The sequence below is a fragment of the Heteronotia binoei genome, chromosome 3 (genome assembly GCF_032191835.1).
Source record: "Heteronotia binoei isolate CCM8104 ecotype False Entrance Well chromosome 3, APGP_CSIRO_Hbin_v1, whole genome shotgun sequence".
Taxonomy (NCBI): Eukaryota; Metazoa; Chordata; class Lepidosauria; order Squamata; family Gekkonidae; genus Heteronotia; species Heteronotia binoei.
In genome coordinates this window covers 69,139,137-69,166,846 of record NC_083225.1, presented here as the reverse complement: position 1 = coordinate 69,166,846, position 27,710 = coordinate 69,139,137, and the positions used below count along the sequence as shown (strand labels likewise).

Here is a 27,710-nt window from a genome sequence, read left to right as displayed (position 1 = left end):
AAGGGATGGGGAGGGGATAAGGTTGCCAGCTCCAAGTTGGAAAACTCCTGGAGATTTGGGGATGGAGCCTGGGGAGGACAGGAACCTTAGTGGGGTACAATGTCATATACTCCACCCTCCAAAGCATCTGTTTTCTCCAGAAGAACTGATCTCTGTAGTCTGGAGATGAGCTGTAATTCCAAAGGATCTCCAGGTCCCACCTGGAGGCTGGCATCCCCAGGATAGGGTGTGGGGTTGCCTGTCCTGGAAAGGACAGGGACCTCAGGAGGGGTATAGTGCCACAGAGTCCACCCTCCAAAGCTTCCATCTTCTCCTGGGGCAACTGATCTCTGTAGTCTAGAGATGAGCTTTAATTCCAGGGGACCTCCAGGGGACCTGGCTGCTGGCATTCCTGTTTAAGCATTTGTGGGTAGAGGTTGGACCACACGTTTTTGAAATGGAAGTGGCAATAAGGAATTGAGAGGTTCCAGATCAGAAGTATTTAGTGATGTGTGAATTAAATTGCAGCAAATATGGCATGGTGATCATATAAATTCCTCCTCCAACAGACTTTCTGCTTATCCCCTACCCCTAGAGGCCCCCATCTTGTACCCCATGTGGAATCTGAGATTTTATAAGCATTGGAGTGTATGTGCAGGATTGTAAATTGGGAATGCTTAACTGCAACCTATCAATCATTGCTCCTATGCAAATATCTGTATGTTTCTGTGAAATTCATGCAGAAGCAATACTTGATAGGTAAACCCAAACTAGCGATATTATAAATATAAATGTGTACATGAGGGGGATTAGTGTGAGGAAATGTGCTTTTCCGAATAGAGCAGTTATAAAAATATCTGCAGGAACAAAATGTTCCCAAACAGAAATGTACAGAAAACGTCATGTGCGGTGGTGGGCTGTCTACAGGAATCTTCTTTGCCAAACAGAAGGCCAGCCCTAACCAATTTGCTGGTGCCGATCACCTGTTGGCAAAGATGGGGAAATGATTCATATTCCCTTTCCAAATAAGTGAATGACTTTGTTGCCATCTTCAGCTGTGCAGGAGCACCACCTAACCTTCTGTTATAGATCTAGAGAGACCGTATGAAAGGCAGAAAGTCTGAGTCCAACAAAGTTTAATTCTGAGTATAAGGTTTTGTGTGCATCACACGTCATTAGATACATTGAAACAGATTTCCTCAAGCCTTACATATTGGGGGTGGGGTGGGTTGGTTGACAGAAAGGGCTAGTTTGAGTCAAGATGCATAAGTAAGTGGACAATAAGTGTAGTTGGGATTGGATTAAAGCAGTTGTTAACACCTGTGAATAGCATACACATACATGAGTTGATGAATGTAGGTGAGAACTAAGTTTGGGTCCATTTACACCTCCAAGACCAAGTGTCATGATGGTTATAAGCAAGAACTGAGAAACTTTGCATGTATAGATGTATTTATGGAGGGAAAAGGCAGCTCCTTGCTGAAACTCCAGATTGGTGAAAATTGTACTAGATGTTGGTCTGTGTTTATTTTAGTGGTCCCTTTCTCTCTTTCTCTCCTCTAATTCCTGATCACAGTTATCCTTCTATATGATATTCTTGCAGCTGAAGCACATATCACAGTGTATTCTCCCTTGTGCCAACACTGAGAACCTCTAATATGACCATGTTCTTTTTCAGTGCACTGCACAGTGAAGCATAGGATCAGGCTTTTAGGATATTAAATACACTTACGTTAGTTAAAATGAATTCTAACAGTGTCATCCTAAGCAGAGTCACACTTCAGTGGACTCAGAAGGGTATAAGTTTAGATTGCACTGTATGTCAAAGTACACAGCCCATGCACCATCCCACTAAAAAAAGGATCCTTAAAAGTGCTGTACTAATCCTTCTCTTGGTCATTGGTAGTTTTGTCAAAGAAAAAAGATAAACTATTTGGGGTGGGTTACAGAGTGCTCTATATCTGAAGAAGACAAACCTCCCCCTTCCCCCCCCCCAAAAAAAAGGAATGCTGGATAATTGTAATTGACATGTGTCAGAACTTGGGCCAGCCTTACCTTCATTTTTTTTTTTTTTAAAAAAAAAAATTGAACTCCTCAGTTGCTTTGCCATCTATTGTGGCACATGGTATGTGCAAATAGGGGATCGATTGTGCAGCCGACGGAAATGAAGTCACAACTGAATGAATTGGAAAAACTGACACACTTGCCAAATAGCTAACTGTGCAAGATGGAGTCTTTTGTTGTTGTTTAAATAGAAAGATACTATATGTGAACTGGACTAATTCAGTTCATGATAGAAAAAGCTGTTTGTTTTTATTTCTGCCCCAAATCTCCAGTTCCTTTAGAGACTCAGTGGAAAACTGGTTAGTATTAATAAAATGATTTCAAACCAATATGTTATCCAGAAACATTTCATCTGATTTTTATGGCCAGAGTTGCCATTGGATGGCTTTTAATGTAATTCCCTCATCAGCGTAGGTGGAAATCTGCTGTAGTTGAATTATGTTGGTTTTAGGGACAACTAAAGATTCATTTTTAAGAAAACTAGAGATGTCTGAAAGGGAACATTTAGGTATATTCCACTAAGCTTACTGTTGATTTACACCCTTCATTTGAATGGAATTTCCACACAGACCCCAGAGAATTTGACAGAGGCTTTGCAGAAGCTTGGCATTCTTTTCTCACAACCTGTGTTACGTATTCCTAAAATACAATTTATTGTACAAATACATGGAAACAGATTCTGAGGAAGAAAAACTGCCAGTTCCTTCCATGGGATGATTGTCTTGCCAATTCATAATTAATTCAAAGATGTGCATACAGAAGTGTCACGATGTTCTTTGTCAAGCAGCATCCTTGTAGCGTTTAGGGCCAGTTTGGCCCTGAAATCCCTCTCCCAGTAGATCACAAACAGTCCTTTTGTGATTAGCTACTGTGTGATGTTGCTGAACTTTCTTAACCAGCTTTAAGAAGTAGAAGAAATGGACTACTGAAAAGATGGGTGAATAATATTGTTTGCCTTGAAAAGAGTAACTACAGTCAGATGATCAGCAGAACATGTTTAAAGAGATCCCCGTTGCATGCAGAAAGCTAGGACCAATCTTGCACAAAATGCTACAGGGCTTTTTTTTTTAAAAAAACACACTTATCAACTTTTCTGTAGGCAGTAGGCATTAAATGTAGGATACTATGATATCTAACTTCTGATTTTTCTCTCTTACATCTGGGAATGATTATCATGTTTGGTTGAGTTAAAGAAAAGTTAAAAATAGCTAATGTGGTTTCCCACATTACATTACCATTTCTACCCTATCAGTTGTGGAGGGGCTGACTGCCAGTAGAGAAAGTGTGGGTGTATGCCTGGGGGAGGAGAAAGAGAGACATGTACTAAAGCCCAGAAATGCAATAAAAAGTAGCTCTTTATGGTCTCCCAAAAATGGAAAGCTGGGAATATGAGTATTATATGAAAAGAAAAATCCGGTGAGCTTTCTAACCATTGTTACTGTCTATAATGTCTTAGCCCCTAAAATGTGATACTAATATTTTTCTTTCTTTTGATAATTGCATTTCCATTATGAAAGCTCACATAGATTTAGCTGTTCTTGAATATATTAGTGCTAAATTAAAACTGAACTTTGCTGGAGACACTGACTTTATACCACCTAAAATTGGCAGTGATCACCAGACCAGAAATGGAAATTGGCAGGTACCAATGGATGTACAGGAATTCAAGGCTACACCAGTACCATCATGTGCCAGCATTGAGAGGCAATGTTGGCCCTTTGGGGATTCAAGGTAAATAAAGGGCTTAAATATGATAGTACTGTAATACTCATTTACAGTAGTTGTAGCAACATGTTTCTAAAAGTGCTTTGTTACTGTGTCTTTTAGCTATTTTAGAGACCGGTTCTCCCATGTTAAAAATTACTTTTTAAAATGTTTGTCTTTTACTTACATAAATGCCAGAATAATTGTTAAAGCTCCCACATACACGAAAATGCCATATATATCCTTTGCTGTTCAGCTGTTGGACTTTAATAGTTTCTGAGGGGGTACCCTATTTTCATTCCTAAATTCTTGAGCTGAAAGTGTTCACAAAGTGGAAGAACTGAAAGCATTCACAGTGGTGGTAGCATTATATTATGAGCAAAACATAAATGTCCCTTAAAAGTGGTTTCCAGTACTTTTTTGAATGCATTTTAATATGGGACTAAGTTCTTGCTAAAAGAGAGCTAAGCCTATTGAATCACCTGCATCATGTACAGCATAAATAGTGACCCTTATAACTTTCTCTATATTATTATATAGTCAGTAGTGATAAAGCAGATCTGAAGGTTTGGATGTCAGTTTTTATTAGTGATGTTAGGTTGGTTGCTATAGCAACCAGTCTACTTTTTTGTTTATTTTGTGAAACATACAACCTACCCTTGATCATTAATTATAAAGTCTCAGTTTACATAACTAGTGAAAAGGTATGGAGGATAATCAGTGTTGCCAGCAACCTGGAATAATGGGTTGCTGCTTTAACTGTGGCTTAATATGTGGAAATGGGCAGTTGACTTTTTGTGGCACAGAAGTCACAAAGTATGACCTGCTAAATAACATCCTATTAAGCCTCTGTTAAAGGGGTGGGACATTTTTCTCCAGGTTGTTGGCAACCCTGAGATAACTTTTGAACCCTGTGGTTTGTAATAAAAGTGACATACCAAAGTGGAGGATATTAGCATGACAATCTTCTAATGGACTGTAATTATGCTGTATGAGCAGATGAAAGTCCATAGAAGCATACTGATGTACAGTTCAGCCAATATTTTTATTCATTGTAAAAGCTTGCCCCTACATATTATTTCCTCTGTAGTGCCATCTGGGGGCAAGGGAACATTGTACCTGGAGCCCATGGGGGTCTTGAAACCACAAGCCCAGTCACTGTTTCCTTATGCTGGTTGCTTTATTTAGCAATCTAGACAACTGAAGATGTGGTTCCCTTCACCTACCTCAGAGTTTCATTGCATTACATAGGAGAAGAGCCATGACACTGCCTCTTGTCTCCTGCTTCTTCCTTTTTCTTCTCATACCACCTTCCTTGCATTTTCCCTTCTTCCTTTTTTATAGGCTGGCCCTTGAGTTGAAACTCCGACTTCTTCTGCCCAGCCTCAAAAAATCTGAGCCCAGAGAGCCATTGTTCTCACTGCCTCCATACCCTTTATGCTTTTCTGGGCCAGACTGTCAAGGCTGCCCTGTTGCTGAGGCTATCACTGCACTTTTCTGCCCTTGGTCCCACCCTGCTTCACCCAGATGAATCTTGCTGCTGTGTCCAAGGGCCTGCCTTGTCCTCTCATGAGAATAGTAGGCCCATATTTTTAAAGCCTTGAAAATCTCATTGTTGTTTATGCTTAGTCTCAGGGCTTTTTTTGTAGAAAAACCCCAGCAGGAACTCATTTGTATTTTAGGCCACACCCCCTGATATGACTTTGACATTGCTTCACACAGGGCTTTTTGTGGGAAAAGCCCAGCAGGCCACACCCCTTGACATCAAGCCAGCAAGAACTGCATTCCTGTTTGTTCCTGCTAAAAAAAAGCCCTGTTTAGTCTAGATATGCATAGTTTTATTCATATCTTTGTCAATCAGATCACTGCCTCAGCTGAGCATGGATTCCCTAGAAGGCCTACTTTCTGTGATAGTGAACTTTATCATATAAAAGGCTCTGCAGGAAGTTACCAGAGAAGATGTGATAGAAGGAATGAGTTGTTCTTTCCTATATAATCCAGGTTGTATGTGTTATACTCTATACAGGAACTAATGCTGCATAAGGAAGGCTGATAACCTGCTGTCTCTGGAATATGACTCTGTTTTGCTTTCCTGATTAGAAATTACCTTATGTTAATATTATTCATAGTTTCATTGGTTAGTTCTTGTATGGTGGGAGAATTATGACTGGCCCCTTCATCCTTTGCCAAAATACAGGCATGAGAGTTGACCCTGATTCTTTCCCATATTCACGTCAGATTTTGTGCACGGGAGAGACCTCTGACTGCATTGAGCAGACGTTTTACCAAGTAGTTATATCATCTGATGTAGATCTACCTCTACAGAGCCATTGTCTTTCATTTCTTGAAGCTTCTCTGTGTTGCCTTCAAGAACAAAGCCAATGGGCAAATACTGTCCAATCCCAGATGTGAAAAGCTCTTAAGTGGTTTTATACATATGATTCTGATTACAAAAGGTTTGACACAATTGGTAATTCAGGACTTTTTGATTATTTTGCTTGTAAGGATTCGTTTTTAATGCAGACAACATTCAGTCACAAACATGAATTATCTCTTTTATATTCTGGTTTTCTTGCTAGGCTAGAGAAACTCTTGTTTGTATTGCAAATTATCTTCTTGATCTTTCAAATAAATGTTAAAGATTGAGAGTGATCAAAAAGGATTAGAAAGAGAATTGCAAATCAGTGCTTATTTAACCCCCTCCCCCGGTGCTTTAATGAGTATGAAGTTATAACTTGGGAAGAGGGACAAACACATCCATATCTGGAATGATACTGACCTCTAGATCATTTTCCTACATGCCTTCTATTGGAAACAGATGTCTCTATGTCTGTTTTCCAAGTTTTACTTCCATACAATCATATTTTCTAAAAGTAATGTAAGAAATATCCCTGACTGAAATATCAGGTTTAAATGTGTCTTATGAACTTCGCTAGTGGGGACCACTAGTAGTCATTGTATGTTATGGTCATTGTTGTCCCTGCGCTGAGGAAGAGTGAAAGAGTACCAGTTTTGTTTTTGCAAATGTTGGTGTTCACATCATGTTTCTGATCCAAAGTCAGCCATGTGATAGCCCTGACCCATGCCGTTCCTTTAATTTTGTTGGGGGCCCTTCAAGCTCTGCCATAAGCAATGATGGTATTGATATTTTGCGCACCATATGCACACAATTGTGAATTCCAAGACCTTTGCAAGGAAGGTTAGTGGAAAAATGATCTTCATAATCCAAACCAACCAACTGTAAAATATCTATCAGTTTAAAATTATGATAAGCAAAATTTCTGAATGTAATATTGGAACTGACTTGTGTGTCCTGATCACCTGGCACTTGAGGAAAAGAAACTTCCCATATATCTGCTCCAGAATCTGCTCTTCCCACCACCTGCTTAGCGGTCACAGCCATTTTCTTAGAAGCAGCCCAGCCAGAAATGAATAAATAAAAACAAACAATTACAGTATTTCTCTTCACTACCATCTATAAAAGTATGCTGGCAATTCTTTTAGTCTGTCAGGCTTTGGTTTCTTGTGTTCAACAAAATAACAGTGAATCAGCTGGTTGAGCTCACTCTTGGGGAAGTGATAGCAGTTCTTGATAGGACAGTAGCATATCCATCTTTTGCAGCAATGAAAAAAGAGGAAAGAGGAACGGGGCTGAGAGGTGCTGATGCTGGGCTTAGTGCTCCTCGGCCTCTGTATGGTTGCAGATGCTTGCCTGTTCATATAACTATATAGTGTGTGGCTTTTGGTTGTTCTATTCCTTTTTGGCCCCCTTTTACTAGTAACAGAGTGTGTTTTAAATTGAACACCCACCCATTTAAAGTTGTCTGTCTCACACAAGAATGGTTAGGCAAAGAAATAAGTGGATATGGTCAAAAGATTGTTTAGGGACATAATTTTTAAAGAAGCTAGCAGTCAAGGGTAGAGGCCAATTTACATGCAATACTAGGCACTGTTAAATAATGATTCATGCCTGACATAAACAGGTTGCGCCAATTATCTATTCAGTGTTCTCCACAAACCTGTGCCACATTTAAAGGTTTCTTAAGCTACTGCCAGGCTATAGAGTACAATATTTGCACTCTGGCATATGACCTCTTCAAGTGTGGCAAGCAAGAGTTAAGCAAACCTGCCATCTTGTTTACACTGGGACTGAGACACTGTTGTTGAGGAAAATATTAAAATTCATTTAAAAGCCATGACTAGCACAAAACAACCCTCTGTTTAGTCTGTTAGATATAATTAACAAATCTTGGCCTGTACATACACCTCAACATGTCTGCTAATTCATCATATATTCCTTATACTGCCAGCCTTGTATATGCAAGTGATCATGGTACTGTGAATCCAGCACACTATGATTCTTGAATTCAAACATTATAACAAACCACAGTTATCACCAATTGTAGTAAACAGGCCAGCTAATAAATTCTACTCCTGTAGATAAATCTTCATTTCAACACACACACCCCTTGCTAATTGTACTACCTGAATGCATTCTCTGAATAAAACTACCCAAAAAGAATAATGAAATTGAATCAAATTCTTGTTGTAGTTGCCCCCAACTCGGTGGAAAATGTCATATGAATGAAAATATTTGGTTTGGGCCAGGAAAGTAATACGCAAACTAAAGACTAACAGTATGAGCTCTTTCTGAGTTGCTCATTCAGCTCACATCTTGCTTTAATGCTCTGGACTGACTTAATCTTGCCTTCTCTGGCAGGTTGCCTCAAAAAATCAGTTCGGAAACATGGTAAATATGAGTTGGAAATGAGCTAAATCTTGCTTTCAACCTGTTTCTAAAAACGAGTAGCACTGCAATTTCTGTGCCTGATTCCTGTGTCTCATATGCTGCCCTTACCATTGGCACATCAATATTACCAGTGATCATTGGACCTTGGCAGAATGGAGTTGGTTAACAAACTATTCCTGTTTACTCTCTTCAGGGGAAAAAAAGGTTTATTCTATTCCATTAGTTTCTCTGCCAAATCGAATTGAATTGGAAACCCCCCGTTTGTTAATGCTTATGTGATAGCCATAAGTGTACAAAAGACCCTCTTTGTCTGTTTCTGCATCTTCGCATTAGCCCTAGGCTAGTGGGTTATAGAAACACCAGACTATGCTGAAGGAAGTCTCGGCACAAGCATAGAAGAATTATGAAATGAGGATGGGGGACAGCCATGATGGGAGAATATAAAGGCTGGGAGATGTAATGGAGATAGATAGTTAGGCTCGAGGTCAGTGTGAAGGTATGAGATAGACTTAAGAGTTTGAAGTTATATGAGACAGGAAAGTAGAAGAAAAAGTGGAAATTCTATTTGGGAGTTTATGGAGGTAGATGGGAGGGACAGAGTAAGTCTGTGAGATATGTAGTGGAGGAGTAAAATAGTTCTAGTAATTAGTGCGTAGGATGGATGAATACAGTATTTCCCTTTTTGAAGAGTCTCAGAGCTTCAAGGAAAATGAAAATGAAGGCAGCAAAATGGGGTGGGCTATGTTCATGAGAAATTATTGGATGAAGGATTATTGGGTTTTCAGAGTGCTCAATATACATAATATAGTAAAGTCTTTCTGGTTTGTATGTATTGACAAGAAACAAAGTTACAGATGGAGCCTCTTTATCTTTGCAAAAGCGAATATGAGTCCTTTATTATAAGGAACTTCATTCTAGATAGAATAGAGTAGAGACAGGATTCTAGTCTAACTAGCTGAATAGAGATACAGGAGGCATGTCCTGCCCTCATGGTGCCAAGATAGAGAAGTACAGCATAGAATGGAGCGAAAGTGTTAGGCCAGAAGGAGGTTTCCCTGAGAGTAGCAAACTGCACATCAGAGGGTTTAAGCCATCATAGGGACAGCAGGTGAGTGGACAAAAAAAAAAGTGCATCCAAAAGTGCATATTTGCCTGCTGTCCCAGCCGTTACCTGACCTGCAACTAGCTCAAAAAGGTACTGCGTCCAAAGTGGTACCTAATCGCTGAGGTGCCTCCACGGCTGATGGCTGGGAAGTGCCCTGGAAGCACCTGGGGAACCAGGGACAGGTGCATAAGCACTCTGGAGCTCCTCCAGGGCACCTGTGGCCCATCCCTCTTCCAGGGGCAGACCCTACACTGTCTGGACGCCTGTCAGGGCAGTCCTGTTTCTGCTAGCTCACTTCCAGGTCATCACACTGCCCTGAGCTGGCAGTGTGGAACCAGCCTATGTGATCTAGATTTGGATCCACAAGCCATATTGTAACTAAGATGGAAGGAAGCTATGTGTACTTAACTGAGAGGCTCTATAATTATTGGAGGAATATAGTGAACCTTTTCAAATTCCTTTGTATTCCAATTTAGTAACTGGTTGCTAATGGATTTTTTTCTGTCATTTAAGATAGACCTGTTTTAGTAACCGGCTGCTAGTGGAATTTATTTATATGTTCATACAAACTCACTTGCACTAGGTTAGCAAAGCACGGTTGAGCTGCTTTTGAGGAAAGCTTTTTTTTTTCATTTTCATCCTCTTTGTAGCACTTCTGAATCACTTCTGGCGTGCTGTTTAAAATGTCCATAGCGCTTTCCACTGTGCTGCCTTTTCCCTGCCCGTTTTTGATGCACAGTATTCCTCAGATCATAAATGTATCTCATTGGTGTTGCTATAGTCCTTCAGTGTTCTAGCGGTTTAACACTATAGTACCCAGTTTAGAACATTAAAAAAAGACTGAGGAAGATCACATGGAAAAAAAGGGCAGGAAAAAAGCGACAATGTTTGAAATTACCATAGTACTTCAGAGACAGCTCATTATTGGAAGGAAATTCCCTGTATGAAGCCCCTGTACCTGTATTGCTTTACTCAAAACTGGGCAAACAACAAATAACCAGTTTTGAATGGTAATGTGAAAAGGGCTGATGGTATTTGCTGTCATTTTATGAGACCCTGTAGTACGATATGTCTTGTGTAGGTTTAGGGTGCACACTTTTAAATTCTGTGACATTAAAAACTTTTACTCATAAATCAGCCTTTGGTAAGTATTGTAACAGGATTTACCTTTGAAATACCTGTTTCCAATTGAATTGTTTAGGACTAATTATTTCTTTTCACTTGGTTAACAACTCTGTGTGCAAGAGCTATGTAAGAGTCTAGAGAAAAACAACTTTGCAATTTAAAATATCAGAACAATAGGAATGAATTCTAAAATTCAACAATGATTATAATAATTTAGCACTCAAAAGCTTAAAAAAAAGCTTCTGTAGCAATTATATCTGAAGTCCTAAGCCAGAAACTAAATTTGCTAGAAGAAAAGCAAGCAAAAACATTCCTGCAATGTTCATTATTTATCTTATTTCTAACCCAGCTGTCTGCTTGGAGTGGCTTATAACAGGAATTTTAAAACAATAACATGAATGCAGTACAAAAGACTAAAATTCTAAACAAGTAAAGCAGCTCTAAGGACAGTAATAAAACAGCAATAAAATAGTAAAAAAGTAATAAAACTCACAGTCAACAGCAAAAATAAATAAATACATCAGAAAAAGTGACTTCAGCCCTATGTCAGGAGATCAGTTCAGCATTTCTCTGTATGTGTTCCCAAATACACTCCCCATTTTCTTCCAGAAGGTGATAAATGAAGGAGCAAGATGAAATTCCTGTGGCAGGGATTTCAAAATTCTGAGAGTTGCAGTTATCCTGTCATGAGTGCCCACCAATCAAATTTCATAGAACATGCATGTGCAAAACTGATTGCTGGTTTCCAGAGTGGAGGTAGTAGGTGTTGGTAATCAGACTGGAAACCTAGGTTTTATTTCCATCCAGGAGGATTCACTCCAGGAATAAAAATAAAAGGACATAAGTCTGACATTAGCAATCACAACATTTAGTTGCTAACCTAAGTAACAGTGCTCTTACCAAGGAATTTCAAAGGGAGTTTAGAAAGAGGGACTGCTGAATTGCAATTGATAATGAAGCCCAAGACAATGCTTTCTCCTAGACTGAACTGAGAGCTAGTTTTCCTGTCTCCTTACCAATATGTGCTGTTATCATTTGGCATCTGAAATCACTCCACTCTCCAAGATATAAGGACCAATCCAAGTGTTTTAATTAACAATCATGGTCTTTTTGAAAGAAAATAAATCCAGATAGGAACAGAGAAATCCAATCTTGTTTTCAGAATAAGCCAAAATAATTTCCTCAAGGTAAAGTGTGCTTGCTAGAAGAGTCCATCCACCCACCCACCCTCGATCCATCCAAAGAAGTGTGCTTATACCTGGAATAAAACATTGTTGGTCTTAAAGCTGCCATCATGGGACTCCAACTTTGTCCACTCTCTCTCTCTCTCTCTCTCTCTCTCTCTCTCTCTCTCTCTTTCTCACTCTCTCTCTCTCTCCCCCCTCTCCCCAAAAGAGGAGGAGCAGCCCTGGAGAGGAAGCAGAAACATAAGCTCTGTGTCTGATTTCTCATGAGCCTTGGTCCCAATTCTGTGCTCCTTTCCCCCATGACTCTTCTGCCTGATTTTGCACATGCTGCCACGGGGCCATGACTGGCCTCACCTCTTTCCCAAGCTCTCTCTGTGGCTTCAGGATTCTCTGAAAACCAGGATCCTGAAACAGTAGAGGGAACTTGGGAATGAGACAGGGCAAGTCATAGCTCTGCAGCAGCATGTACAAAATCCAGCAGAACAGCTGCAGAAAAAAAGGAGCACAAAGGCTAGTTAGGAATTGGTCTCTGTGTGTGCACACAAGGGAGAGGGAGAGAGACAAAGGCTTGTCTTCGTATTTCTCCTGCACAAAGCAGGAAGCAGCTATGGAGCTCACTGTGTGCTTATGTGTATGTGTGTGAGAGAGAGAGAGAGAAAGACAGACAGACAGACAGACAAGGGGCGGGAGGGAGGCAAGAAGCAGGAAGCAAAGAGCACTGAGGAGCTGGGGGGGGGGGGAAGAGCTGGGGTGTGACTGCAGCTACCACCCTGGAAAAGGAAGTAGGAGAAGAAGTTGCTCGGGGTCCAGATTTGAGCCCAGTGTGGGTCTGTGGGCTGCATGTTTGACACCTCTGATTTAGAGCATGCAGGAATGCTTCCCTTGGTTCAAGAAACAAATCACTAGTTTCAGAGGGTAACCGTGATGGTCTGTAGTAGAACAGCTAGATTCAAGTCCAGTATCACCTTACAGACCTACAAGATTTTAATGGTAATAAGCTTTTGAGAATCAATGGTCACTTCATCAAAGCTGACAAAGTATCTGATAAAGGGTGCTTTCACTCTTGAAAGGTTATAACTCAAAAATCTCGTTGGTCTCTCAGGTGCTAATAATTTGAATGTAGGAAGCTGCTAATTAGAACAGTTGGTATAACACCAGGGTTGGCAGGTCTTACCTTGCTGCCGGTGAAAAGATCTGTTGCATGTACAAAGTGCAGGAGTGACTTGGGAGTGATGTCATCATGTTGCTGATGTCACATGTGGTGCTCCAGGCTTAGGGCAAAAACTCTATGGGTTCTTTTGCTATACAAAACCATAGCGTTTGCTCCAAACCCAGAGCATTGTCATGGGACATCAGTGACGTAATCATGTCATTTCTAAGTGACACCATTGTTTTAGGGATGTTGTGCAACAATGTCCATGTCTGGGGGTGGGGTTTTTCCCTCCAGCTGGCTGGGGGCTGGCAGATTGGAGCCCTGAAGACTGAGAGATCCCTTGGTTGGACCAGAGGTCTGACAACCCTATATAACACTGTTGATGCACCATCATTATTGAGGAACATAATTAGAACTCTTTCAGCTATTAAAATTTCTGTTCAGTTTTCAAAGTCAGTCCCATTCAGAACTCATTACAGTAATGAAATCTGGATGGGACCAAGGCATGAATTACTTTGGTCAAAACTGTTCTTCCCAGAAAGGCTACAGCTAGCATACCAACCTAAAATGATAAAATAAACACCTGTCCTCCATACTCTGCTTCTCATTAGAACTGGGTTTACAAGTAGCCCAAGATGGTTGGTCTGATCCTTCAGGAATGGTGTGACCCTCCCCAAACTAACTAAATCTGGCTTGGTTTATGACCATTTTGCCTCCATTTTGTTGGTCTTGCTCTCTATCCCTTTGGTCTGTAGCCAGCATACCTGTCCTACAAACTCAGTCTGAAAACTGCCCCAGAGGGTGTTTTCAGAATAAAAGGAAATAAACTGAGCAGGAAAACAGGACCCAGCAGACCACGATGCAAGATTAGAATTCATTTATGAGCTACAATGGCCACCGAACCCAGCCACAGAAAGACGTAGACCTGGCACACAAGCGTGATGCAGAGAGAAATTACTCAATAGGATATGCAGCCAACTCTAACTATTATTCTGAACATTTTGATCTATCCAGGGTGCTATTGAGGACAAGACCCTGTTATCTCTCCTTGAAGAAAGGGTCTTCAAATGATCTCAGCCTATAGCTGACTGAAGACATTACAAGACATGCCCTAACACTTCTTTTTTCCTGCTGTCCTTGGGAAAGCCTTAAAAGCTTGTTACAGATTCATCACCTCCCCACTTGCAGTGCTTCTCCTCTCAAAGCCAGTCCAAAAGCTTAATTCCTCTCACATAAACAGATCAGCCATTCTAACAAGAGCAGCTTCTCAGACTCCCAAATCCAGCTCAATTCCATTTTGTATATCCTAAATTTTCTTTCCTCTCAAGGCCTTCTCCACATGCTCTCTTTGTTGGACTTCCCTTGTTTCTGTTGCTTGAACCATTGCCAAGATTCCTACTTGCCTTCCTTGCCAAATTATCTCGCCTTGAATTCCAAATCTTTGGGGCTTGTGTAGGTTTGAGATCTTCAGTGCTAGGGATGGCAGCTTCCAGGTGGGACTTGGAGATCCCCTGTAATTATGGCTCATCTTCAGGCTACAGAGATCAGTCCCCCTGGAGAATATGGATCCTTTAGATAGAGGGTGGATTCTATGGGATTGTAACTCACTGAGGTCCCTATCTTTTTCAGAATGCATCCCTAAATCTCTAAATGTTTTCCAACCTGGATCTGACAACTCTATCACCCCATCCCCAGCTGGTGCCCAGGGGGAATTTGGCAACCCTATTCAGTGCTGTAAGTAGGGTTGCCAACCTCCAGGTGGGCCTGGATATCTGTTTTTACAACTGATCTCCATATTTCAGAGATCAGTTCCCTGGAGAAAATGGCTGCTTTAGAGGGTAGACCCTATGGCATTACACCATGCTGAGACCATTCCCTTCTCCAAACCTACCCTCATTAGGCTCCACCACCACAGATGGCCTCCACCATACAACAAAGGTAATATCTCCCTTCACAGAACTTGGTTTCCCTTCTCTCTGTTTCCTCTCTTCAATCCTCCATTCTGCTGCACAGAGTAAGTAGATACTGCATGTTTGAATTTTCTGTGGGTTCCTTATCATTTTAGTACTATAACATACTTGAATATTACTTCAACTGCATAATTATACATAGGTTGTTGTTAATAGACTTTTCTGATTATTCTGCTAAATTCATACCTCCATTTTGCTTCCACCCTTGCATGGAGCTTCTCTATAATTTTGTCCTGGATCCCTAAAATAGAATATGGTGGTCTGAGCTCACAATGATCATTTACGGTATCCAGTCAGGTGGTAAAACATGTCCCAGCAAGAGTTACTGAGTTGGGTATAATGTCAGGGGATCATTTCCTTTCCTATACTTGGCTGTTTTGTGCAGCTCTTGAATTTAATTTGGAAAGTGGATTCAATCACAAGACATGTGTCTAACTGACATTTACACAAATCATGCACAGTAACATTCTGTACCTCCAACTAACAGTATTTCCCTCGTGCCTGTATTGTGTCTGTCTGTTTGCCTGCTTAAAACCTTTCACCACTTTTTCCATAGTTTTAAAACAGTCTTCCTTCAGGCATGGTGTGGAAGACCTTATTTTGCTTGCTGTGCAAGGCTATGTGGGGTGTTGACATTGTTGTCAAAACTTTATCTTAAGCTGATGGATCAAAAGAATGAGTTTTACTCTGTTGTCTTGTTTGTTTTGGCATAGTAGTTGAGCAGAAGCATAGAGGTGAAACAGACCATATATATAGGACTGATCCAGTGCTAATGTCAAACTTAGAATCCAGTATCTTGCATTGATAACATTGGTCTTAAGCTTCACTTGTTTAGTTGTTGGATTTTTAAATGCCTGCCTATTAATTAAGAACCACAGGACAATAAATTTGTCACACCAAATTATATGGAGAAGCATATAACACTGTGTGTTCCATTTATATGTTTACATTTTAATTCAGAGAGGGCCTTTGTGATAATTTGAAAATGTAACCAAACATGGTGGTTGGTCCTATTCAAATGGAAGGTAGGATATGGCTAACATGAGAGTCTTAACTTTTCACCATAGAATCCTGTAGTCAACTTTTCATCATGCAGTTCTTGTGTAAACTAACCCTCCATATTTGTCACCTTGGATGCTATATATTGGGGCAATGCAGTTGAAGCTATTGGTGACACCCGTGACTTGCTTGCTTTAGTACATCAAGACTTCCTCTGCCATGTTGCGAGTCTGAGAGAAGTATTTTTTCTTTTGTAGAGAATTGCAGTGGGGGGAGTGGGTTGGTGAAATTATTTAAGGCATGGAAATGTCATCAGATTCTAGAGCTCCTTCTACCCATATGTATTTGCATGTGGTAAATTTAGGGCAAGTCTCAGACTTTCATACTACCTCTGCTAGCACCTTTGTAACATGTATTTAGATTAAGACATTGTCCTCCAAGGAGCCATGCAGGTCTGTTGTCAGCTCTACATCTTGCTATGCAGTTCCATGGTATGGTCTCAACAATTTATAATTCAGTAACTTTTCTAAACATCTAATCAAGTCTGGGTCTGGTCACTGTCTGGACTGTCTGGAAACCTGTCTACAATGCCTCATCTTCCATGCTGGAAGAAAGATGTATAAATATGAAATAATATGTATAGAAATTTAAAAGGCACTGTTTGAACAGATCTAGGTTGTTGAGCCCTGAAACAGCCATGTTTTAAGTGCAAAAATTGTACCAAAAATTATCTTAAATGAGTGGAATTGTAGAGAAGGTTATATCCCAAACATTTGGAGACCATCTGCCTGTCTTCTAGTAGCTTAATGCTGAAACTCATCATAACAGCTTATAAACACCTTACTCATATAATCAGTCATAAATTTCTACTAGTTTCTACAGGAAAGTTATGCTATGCCTAGTGCTGCTGTGCTACTAATCAGAGCCAATACTGCTGTTGAAAAGCTTTTCACTTTAACTCTGAACTTTTAATCTTGGTAATTTACCCACTTATCTTGAAGTAAGCCTATTGATTTCAAAAGTACTTAAAACTGATTTACAAGAACTAATTTGATAGTCCCTTTATGGGCTCATGGACTTGTGTTTTGAGTGCACAGATACCTTTTGAGACTGTGTGTTATGGTTTTCTAGGAACTAGCAGGCAATGGCCTGTATTAGAAGATTCAGAAGACCCTTCCCCAATCAACAGACAGACAAAAAACCCATCTAGTCACCTACACCCACTGTGGTGAATCACATCAAAATGATCCTTCATTCCATGTCGATATGCTGAGGGACTTGGAGTGCCAAATCTGTTTGGCAGCTTTCATGGGCCTGTTGGCAGCCTCTCTTAAATTACTTTAAAAGGGAAAAAAAACAAATTAGTCCACAGTTTATTCTTCGCAGTACTAACATGTAGTAACAACTCTATGAATGTAGCTGTGTACAATCATCGCAACTCCCTTGCAGAAAATATTATATAATTGGCACAATACATATACACACAGCCAAACAAATACCAGTTTTGACTCTAGTCATTGTTTGGCTGTGTGTGTATGTATGCATTTCTGATTGTTGGTTGTGATTTTTCATTTATTGCACATCACCCTTCTGTATAGACTGCACATACTAGGTTGTATATTGCCTCAGTTTTTCCTAAGGTTTCATGAACTGTCATTTCTATGAGACTCTGTCTTCTGTTTGTGTCCTATTTACCAAAAAAATGATGTGGGCATATGTGTGTATGCTTGCATTTTATAACCTTGGTTCCCAAGAGAATAATCTCGGTCCTTGTTTTAGCCAGCCTCCTTTTGTGAGTGTGTTAAATCTGAAGCCAGGTTCACCAACAGCTCTGGGCAAATCATTGAGCTGTTATTAACCTGCTTCCATGGTAACTGCTGCTCACAAGCCCGAGGACAAAAAATGTTTTTATTCTGCTGAACTGCACAAAAGGTTCTAGTGATGCTTTAGACAAAATGCCCATTGAAAGTATCCTGCATTGATGTGCATCTTACTACACAAATTATATTTAAACTATTTTATGCTAGTATGTTAGGGCTTTTCTAGAGTTTGAAATTCCATTTTAATGTGCAGAAAAATATTTTATAAAGCTTTTTACTTACTTTTGCATATTCCCTTTCCAGAGAAGGGTTTTTTTTTTTTTGCTGTAATAACAGAAGATACATCATATAAAAACAAGGTTAATCTCTCATTAACTCAGCAAGTGTGTCCATTAACTTTTTCTTAGTTTTCTGCTGATGGTAATTTAATTGCTTCCATGCTAATATCTGTGAGGTTATTGTTCAGAATTCAGTGAAATATTTATGATGGGATATATCTTACGTGTCAAAGACAGAAGTAATGATTTTGGGGTCACTAAAATCTGTCCAGACTTGGATGCATTTTTGATTTCACACATCAGTGTAATTCAAAGGCAAATTCTATACATCAAGATGACTTTAAACAAGTTCATATCTTGATATGAAAAACAGATTTTATGTGTCAAATGTGGCTTTTGCATTTACAGTATGAATTACATTTAAAGTATGAATTACAGGCTATATTTATATGCATACTCTCAAGAATGTTTCTGTATGGATTTGCCTAAGAACCATAGATTCTGTTATGGAAAGAGACTGTGTAATGCATTTAATTTTGCATTTACTGTTAGAAGAGAAGCAAATAGTACTTGGGCCAGAATTGTTTATATAATTAAGTAATAAAAAAGGATAGAATATTGCAAGGCAGTGCTTTTTTGGGGGGGGGGTGTGACTGTAGTCATGATTTCACCACCCTGGGGGGCCTATTTGGGTGGAAAGGTGGCATGCAGATGTTTTAATAAAACATACAGCTCAGTGAGACAAGTGAATTATAAATCAGTATTAACAAAGGTATATTCCATGAGACAAGGGGACTATAAATCATCATAATTTCTAACTGCAACCAAACCACTACCCCCATCTCTTAATGTAAGAACATTAACATTAAGAGAAGCCATGTTGGATCAGGCCAATGGCCCGTCAGTCCAACACTCTTGTGTCACACAGTAGCCAAAAAACCCCAGACCCAACCTAATAAACCCCCATAAACCTCATTACTTGCTGGCAGGCTGGCAAGGGAGGCAAATGGGCTACTGAAGAAGGTTGCAGGGCATGCAGGACCTAGGTCACAGGGCCGCAAAAGATGGAGGCAGGTTGGCTCCAGAAGGCCTCAGGGCTGGTTGGCCAACAGTTAAGACAGGAGTTGGGCTGGAGGGCTAATGAAGGCAGAGGGTAGGCACCTGTCAAAAGCAAGAGATCAGTGAGCCATAGAAAAGGCATGAAAGCAGCCTCTGAACCAGACATGTCAAACATCCAGCCCCGGGGGTTGGAATCGGCTGATCCAGGGTTCTTATCTGTCCCATGAGAATCTGGGGGGGGGGCAGTCCAAATGTGGTTCAGAACGGGCTACATTATATCCCCTGTTGAGGTGCCTCCCTTGTCCAAACACTAGCCCTCCCAAGGGTCTTCCCCCAGATTTCCAGGGATTACCTAAGCCAGAGTTGGCAACTGTAAGAAGTGAGAATGACTAGTTTGAGCTCTGTGCAGCCAGTCCCTTTGGGGGCTGCCTATTGCCCTTGCCTGAGATGCTGGGCAAGGATGTGTTGCCTAACAACACTGCCTTCTCGTCCTGTGGCCAGAGCATGTTGGGCTGCTCCATCTGCTATCTGGGCTGCTGGAAAGATGGCTGGCTGTTCATGTGCAGGAGGCGGAACCTCCTTGGCCCCACCTCCCTGAGCCCAGCCAAATGGCTTCTGACTTGCAAGCAACCTGGGAAAAGTGCCCACGGGCAAGCTGCTGGCTGGCTCACCAAACGTGCCTGCTTATTGTAAGTATGTGAATGGAACAACTGGCTGGGTCAAGATGTGTTGTGCACAGCGGTGCAGGTAAGAGAGAAAAACCTGGTGCTTATGTAAGGGGTGCAATGCATGCAGAATGCTGAGGTTCAGGGTGGAGGAGGCGCACTGAGTTGTTTGAGCCAGACCCTGCTAACGCACTGACCCAAATGTGTGCAGCTCCCCTCCTGCCTCTCTCCCTCAACAGCATAGGGAGGATTAAATAAGAGGTGAAGCCAAATTCATGCATTCGCCCCAGGTTGCGCACAAGCTCTGTCTTATATAATAGTCTAAAGCAGGAGATGGGGGATGACGTACAAGTCAGAGGTGGAAGTAAGCATTCAGGAAAAGTGCCCCAGGTTTGCACAAAGTAGAGGCAGCTGCTGAATGTGCATCTGTGTGCTTGCTCCTGGGGAGTAATATTTTGGGTGGTTGGCAATGTTCCCTCTAAGCTGTGAGCAAAAATTCTTTGTATTGGTATTAAAGTTGTGAGCTACTGGCATTAAAGTTGTGAGCTGCTGCATAAATAATTGTGCTCTGGGGTCATCCTTCCTGAGCTAAGACAAAAATCTGTGAGTTGGAGGCTAAAAATCTGTGAGCTAGCTCAGGCTAACTCAGTTTAGAGGGAACACTGGTGGTTGGGTAATGCTGTGGAGCTGACAGGAAGTAAAGTCTGCAAAAGGCTATTAAAGTGAACCGGGCATCTTTGGAGAGTGACAGTACTTGAAGATTGGTTGGGGTACTGGAAAGTATTGCAGTTCCCCTTGTGATTCAAATGTGTTGCTGAATTTGGGACTTTGACAGAAGGAAGTGTGTGGCTGTTTCACCCCCCACTTCCTCCTTCCCCAAAGCCTGTTCCCTGTTCTTTAAGACTAGGCTTGTTGGATTCCTTTGGTTGATGCCATTTGGCCACCTGTCTGGCTGCTGTGCTTGCAGGAACAGAACGCAGCACTTCATACTCTTCATCATCAAAAGCTTCTGAAATGTGTTAGTCTTTATAGAGCCATGAGAGTCTCTGGTTGTTGCACCTTGCTTATCAGGCAGTTGGTGAACCGGGCATCTTTGATTGCTGACTGTCCAAGACATCACTAGATTACTGTGTTATTCAGACAGAAACGGGCAGACACCATGCTTTGCAAAACTTCTTGTGCATATCAAGCAAAGATGGTTGGTTAGGTGCTGAGAAAGGATGCGGGTCACAGTCAGTGATAAAATAACTCCAGTACCTGGCCTTATATTTTATTACACACATGGCCCAGCCTGAAAAAGTGACATTTATGTCAGACTTGGCCCTTCTAACAATTGAGTTTAACACCTCTTCTCTGTACACTTTCATGCCTGCTGATTTCATCAGTTGCAGGACAGAACAGGTCATCGTTTCTCAGTCAGCCCACCCTGGTCCCAGGAAGGATGGTCAAAACCATACTGGCCAAAAGAAGTGCTGGTATATTGTGCTGGCACACACTGGCACAAAAAAAGGCCCTGTTGCAAAGCATAGTGTCTGCCAGTTTCTGTCTGAATAACACAGTAATCTAGTGATGTCTTGGACAGTCAGCAATCAAAATTAGGGTTGCATGGCAACTGGCAGGAATTTAAGGGTAAGGACTTGAGGGGCACACAGCATTGTGCCCTCCACTTGCAGCTGCTGGAATGCCCTTGGGTTAGCCATAGCTCTCGTAAGAGTGGTCCTTGAAAGGGCAGCTTCTGGGAGAGCTCTCTCAGCCCCACTCACCTCACAGGGTGTCTATTGTGGGAGAAGGAGATAAAGGAGATTGTAAGCCACTCTGAGATTTTGTTTCAGAGCGAAAGGTGGGGTATAAATCTGTGGTCTTCTTCTTCTTCATTGTATTATGATGTCACTTCTGGGTTTTCCTTGGAAGTGATGTAACAGCACACTCAACACAATTTTTTTAAAAAAAATCCCAATTGCTGAGCAATGTGTGTGTGTGTGTTTGTGTGGCACAAGGCATCTTACCATAGTTTATGACCTGGCAACCTTAAGCATGGTACATTGTAGCTCAGCAAAACAACTGCCTTGAACATTTGGAGACTTGGTATTGGAAATAAAAAGAATGACTGAAAAGCTCATACCCTATCACAAATTTTGTTAGTCTTTGAGAGCATGACTCTCTTTCACTTAAGCACAGAACTTTTTAGCTGCTGTTTGTTATTGTTATAGTATGAAATTGCTTCTATTATTTATTATCCAGCCAGTTGAAATGTTCAGCAGGACCTGTGGCACAATCTGTATTTACATTGGAGATAGGATAGTTTGAAAGTTTCTCCACTTCAGAATCTCTTTGCATGTGCAGTACTATTTTTGATCATGTTCCAAAGCAATTATATTACTGGGGTGGATCCAGCTACTCTCCTTAGCAAAACATGAAGCTTTCCTCCAGCCTAACAGACCCTCCTCCAAAGTTTGTTGGAGAAAGGCTCGTTATTACCTCACTAGATAGTTGTTGTAAGGATAATATAGAGAATGATGTTGTAAGTTGCTCTGAATCCCCATTGGCGAGAAAAGTGGGATATGAATGTGTAAGTAAATCATGCAGATTCATGGAGAAGCCAAGGAAAAATTAAGTAGACCCTGTCAGTATCAGCTGGGGTTGCCAAGTACCTGCTGAGGGGGATGGGGAGCTCCCACTCTCTGATGTCTGCTCTTGCTCTGGTGAATTTTTTTTTGGGGGGGGGGGGAGATGGAGGTGCAAAAATGGTATTTGATGACTCCACAACATCATTTCCGGTTGGAAATGACCTAACTGCATAGTAGGATGTGGTTTCATGTGTCTCTCCCCTTCCCCATCTCCTAATAGCAGCAAGCTGAACACCAAATATTGAGCTTTCTCCTTTAACATTCTCCTTTTGCATCACCATATGAAGCTCAACTCCAAGTTGTTCTTTGTCGTTGTTGATAGCTGTATCTTAAGACTGAGGGCATTTTCTTTGTTTAAATAGATGTCTTCAGGGAACATGACTATAAGAAATTGCCATGAGCAACATAGCATAAGTGTCAGTGGCTCTCTTCTAAGCCTAGGGGCGGGGACAAGAAGTTTATAAGCTCTGCCCCATTTATCTGAATAGATTTTGTTTTTTTGAAACATCTAAATGATCTCCAAAGGCAACAGTTTTGTATAGGGTGGTTTTAGGATATTCAAAATGCTTCCTATACATTATCTCACTAATTATTATAACTAATTCTTATTCTCATATTAATAATGGGAGGGCTAAGTGGAGGAGAATGATTTGCCTGAGGCCATCCATTGAATGGACGGCTGACATGAAAACCAAACAGGAGACTTCCTGCTGCATACATTTATTCAAATACTGCAAAGATACTATAAAAGTCAATGATGCATTGGAAAAATCTAGAAGAAGTAAGCTTTTTGTTGTTATCTGTCTTTAAATGTTAGTGTTAAATTTGCCTTTCATAGGATGAGACCAACTTCCTTAATTTGTAACCTTTGATCTCGTTTGCATTACAGATTTTCGATTGTTGTTGGTCCTTGAGATGACATAAGCAGGAAGTTGTAATTCATGTGCTTTATACATAGCAAAACGACAACTTATGAGCCTTTTCCACCAGTTTTACCACATGAAAACCAAATACTCTTGTCCTCATAACTGGCTCTTGTACTTAGATAATGTCGCCTTTGTTTTTCTTTTCTTTTCTTTTCTGCTTAGGTTGCTTTGAATGTTGCATTAAGTGCCTGGGAGGAGTCCCATATGCTTCACTTGTGGCTACTATTCTTTGCTTCTCTGGGGTAGCCTTGTTCTGCGGCTGCGGTCATGTTGCTCTTGCTGGGACCATCACTATCCTCGAACAGCGCTTCTCCACAAACGCCACTGATCATGCTTTGTTGTCTGAAGTGTGAGTATGAAGCTTAGCCACTTCCTTTCCTTCACGTACCAAGTGTTTCCAGATGGCTGATAAAACACAATTGTCAGAGATGAGAACACACACGCTCACAAGTTCAGTGTACCAGAAGCTAGGAGCTGCTGGTGAAATGCTTGGTAAATTGGGGAGTTCATCTTAGGCAAACCATTAGAGAAATCTCTAGGGAAATTCTTAAAAATCTGAAGGAAGTTTGTCAAGATGGGTTTGTTCGCATCTCCCAGAAGTCTGTTGATAGAGATTCCGCATATACTTCCACTTCAAAAGGCTTGTCTAATTTGACAAAACCAAACAGAACCAAGAGTAGTAATAAATCTCCAGGAGAGCAGAGTTATTACAGCTCCATAGCAACTGAAGGCTGAAAAGTAGCTGTTGCCAGGAGATAGGAGGCTCCTAAAAATATATTTAAGTACACAGGAAAGCAATACTGCCAAATCTAATAATAATAATAAATCCCTATTAACCACTTGCAAGTGAGGCAGTCCTCAAAAGCACGAGGAATTTTATATGCACAGAATCCTAGCTATGGCTTAGATGATAAGCCAGTGTGGTGTAGTGGTTAAGAGTGTCGGGCTAATATTTGAGAGGCAATTCAAAATCTTGCTTGTGCCATGGAAGCTCAATGGGTTGACTTTCTACTGCAGAGATTTGCTGCTCTCTTTCCACAGAGAGCCAGTTTGGTGTAGTGGGAGAGCCTGTTTGGTGTAGTGGTTAACTGCATGGACTCTTATCTGGTAGAACTGGGTTTGATTCCCCACTCCTCCACTTGCAGCTGCTGAAATGGCCTTGGGTCAGCCATTGCTCTTGCAGAGCTGTCCTTGAAAGCGCAGCTTCTGTGAGAGCTTTCTTAGCCCTACCTACCTCACAAGGTGTCTGTTGTGGGAGGGGAAGGTAAAGGAGATTATAAACTGCTCTGAGATTCAGAGTGAAGGGTGGGGTATATATCCAATATCATTGTCTTCTTTGTCTTCTCCTCCTCCACCTCCTTGAGAATCTGACTGCTGCCTGTGCTTGCTAGTTTTTCCCATCGCAGGAAACAATGGGGGCAACCTCTTCAGGGGGCCCATAGACTTTGATCCCCTGCCCAATCTTTTTGGAACTTGGGGGTTCTCTGGAGGAGAAGCTTCTGCAGCTACACTGCAAATTTGGTCTGTTTCTCTCAAACCCCTTCCCTCCAAGCCCACTAAATACCATGGGTAAACGGACACTTCCCCCCTCCCCATCATAGGAGACATTGGGGAATGGGGTAACTTATTTGGGGCCCATAGAATTGGACCCCCTGGTCCAATCTTTTTGGAACTTAGGGGTTCTTTGAGGAAGAGGCTCCTGCAGCTACACTGCAAATTTGGTGCCTTGACCTCAAACTCACTCCCCCCCAGATTATACCCTATTAGATTTTGCCATTGCCTTTAATAGCCCTTAGGGTATAACGGTCTCAAATAGCTTTGTCAATATTTGGGGCATGCTGTATTCGGCAAGCCGAATCAGACTGGATAATCTAATTTGGCTTCAGTGTACCTTGAATCCTGCCACATAGGCTGAAATTCAAGATTGTATTTGATTCAGGTCAACCGAATACATATTCCTAGCTGTTATCTCAGCCTGAAGGGTCTGTGAACTGGAAGTACATAGAGAATACCTTTTCTCAAGGTTTTCAGTGAACAGGTTATATTACATTAGACTTCCTACCTAAGGTAGTTTCCAAGTTCCACCAAGCACAGGAGATCATCCTATCAATATTTTTGCCTGCTCCAAGCTTGCAGGTGGAGATGACCCTACATGCCCTTGATATTAGGAGGGTCCTCCTTTATTATATAGAAAGAACCAAACCATTTCATAAGGACAAAGCACTATTTATTTCTTATTGGGGCCCCAAGAAAGACAAAGCTGCCTCAGCCCAGTCTGCATCCAGATGTGTGGTGGTGGCCAACCATTCCTGCTACATGACATTTGGGGAGTCATGTCCTCTCAGTGTGCAAGTGCACTCCACCTGAGTGCAGGGGTTGTCTGAGTTCCGCTTTTGGACATCTGTAAGATGGCAGCCTGGTTGACAGAGTACACATTTGTGAAGCATTATGCTTTAAATCTTCAGGTGAAGAAAGAAGCAGATGTAGAGAATGCTATTCTATAAGCTCTGTTCCAGTGAGAGACTCATCCTTCTAGTGAGGTCCCAGTGTGAGGCTGAATGAGAAGACGGAAGATGTAAACAGAGTTGCACGTGCCTGTAACTCTTGTTCTTTGACATCTTCTGTGCAGACACATATTTCCTCTCTCCTGACCCACTGTGAGCTCTCACAGGGCCTATTGTGCCATGGAAAGGGACCTTTAGCATCTTAGTGGGAACTGAGGGAAGGGGATGCCCACTTTTGGAGCACGTGACATGTTGGGTGGGAATCCCACACATGCGCCAGCTCCAAAAGGGGGTAGGGCATCCCCTTAAGCTAGAAAGAAAATGTCTTTGACGTGTCATAGTATTAAAGCGAACTGTTTTAAAATGATGTTAGATGGTATATGACTCCTAAAAAGTTGGCAAAGATGAACAATAAGATGCCAGACAGGTGTTGGAAATGTAAAAAACATGAAGGTTCCTTCTACCATATGTGGTGGACTTGTGAAAGAGCAAAAAAGTATTGGCAGATGATTCAATAAGAAATTTCTAGGATCTTGGGATATGAATTTAAGAAAATTGCAGAGACTTTTCTGTTGGGATTACAAATGGAAAAATTTCCAAAAGAAGATAGAACTATAATTTGGTACTTGCTTTCAGCTGCTAGGACATTATATGCGCAGTTGTGGAAGCAAGAAAAAATACCAGAGAAATGGGATTGGATTGTAAAAGTTATGACATGGAGTGAAATGGACAAATTAACAAGAATTTTAAGAGACTATGACTTAGAAGTTTTTAAGATGGAGTGGAAAAAGTTCAGAAGATATGTAGAAAAAGAGTGAAAAATAAAAGGACATTGGACAATTTTTGATAATGATTGAGTCTTAGAAGGAAGAAGAATGTAATTTTTTTATTATTAGTTAAGGGTACTTTTTAATATTAGTATTATAAGTAAATAACACCAGCGGGGGTCAAGTAACGGGGGGAGGGGTGCTTAGAAAGTAATATATGGGATAGATAAAAAGAAGTTATTAATGATGCAGGAATAAGATATTGTTACCATATGTTACTAAATAAAAATTGTTTTAACCAAAAAAAAAAAAAAGCTAGAAAGAAAATGTCCACAGCTGGCCTGTGCAGGCATAGTCCCAGTGTGTGTCTGCACAGTTACAGGTAAGTGCAACTCTGTTAACTCCTGTTTTATTCTTCTCATGGCAACTGATCCTTACTGACCAGAACCACGGAAGCATCATCAGAGCCTCATTTTGCTGCTTGCTGAATGTGTACTCACAGAATTGCTTTGTGGACAGTTTGGTATGGTCCAAGCAGTTCAGCCAGTATCAGAAGCTTCACCTTAACAAACACAATACAAATTAGATTTATAAAAAAAACCCCTCAAATCATACACACAATCGCTTTGTAAGAATGAGATAAGAGCATAATGGTCCCTTTAAAAAATTATTTATTTGTATATTAGTCTTTGATTACTGTAAAGATGTCCTCTCCTTGCTTGTTTCCCTCTCCAGATAGTTAGGGAACAAACTCTAATTCTAATACAGCAAATTTAGATTACCTGTTTTGTTTTCCTTCTCAGAATAAAGTTAATGCAGTATGTGATCTATGGCATTGCATCATTTTTTTTCTTGTATGGAATAATTCTGTTGGCGGAGGGATTTTATACAACAAGTGCTGTGAAGGAGCTGCATGGCGAATTCAAGACAACCATCTGTGGCCGTTGCATCAGTGGAATGGTGAGTTCAATAGAATCATCTTGATTACCCCATTCTTTCACGCCAAAACGATCCTCTATGTGACAATA

The 27,710-nt window shown here is 41.0% G+C and overlaps 1 protein-coding gene across 6 annotated transcripts in view; it reads left to right on the top strand.

Annotated features, from left to right (window-relative positions):
• The window catches only part of GPM6B (glycoprotein M6B), a 166,817-nt gene that overhangs the window by 122,617 nt on the left and 16,490 nt on the right, over positions 1 to 27,710 (top strand). For 4 of the 6 annotated variants that reach the window (XM_060233978.1, XM_060233980.1, XM_060233979.1 and 1 more), the window contains exons 2-3: positions 23,574 to 23,760; positions 27,486 to 27,642. In XM_060233978.1, the coding sequence (XP_060089961.1) occupies positions 23,574 to 23,760; positions 27,486 to 27,642 (344 nt within the window). Of the gene's footprint in view, positions 1 to 3,654; positions 3,775 to 23,573; positions 23,761 to 27,485; positions 27,643 to 27,710 lie in introns of all 6 variants that reach the window. The other 2 variants (XM_060233975.1, XM_060233976.1) reach the window with 1 other exon arrangement.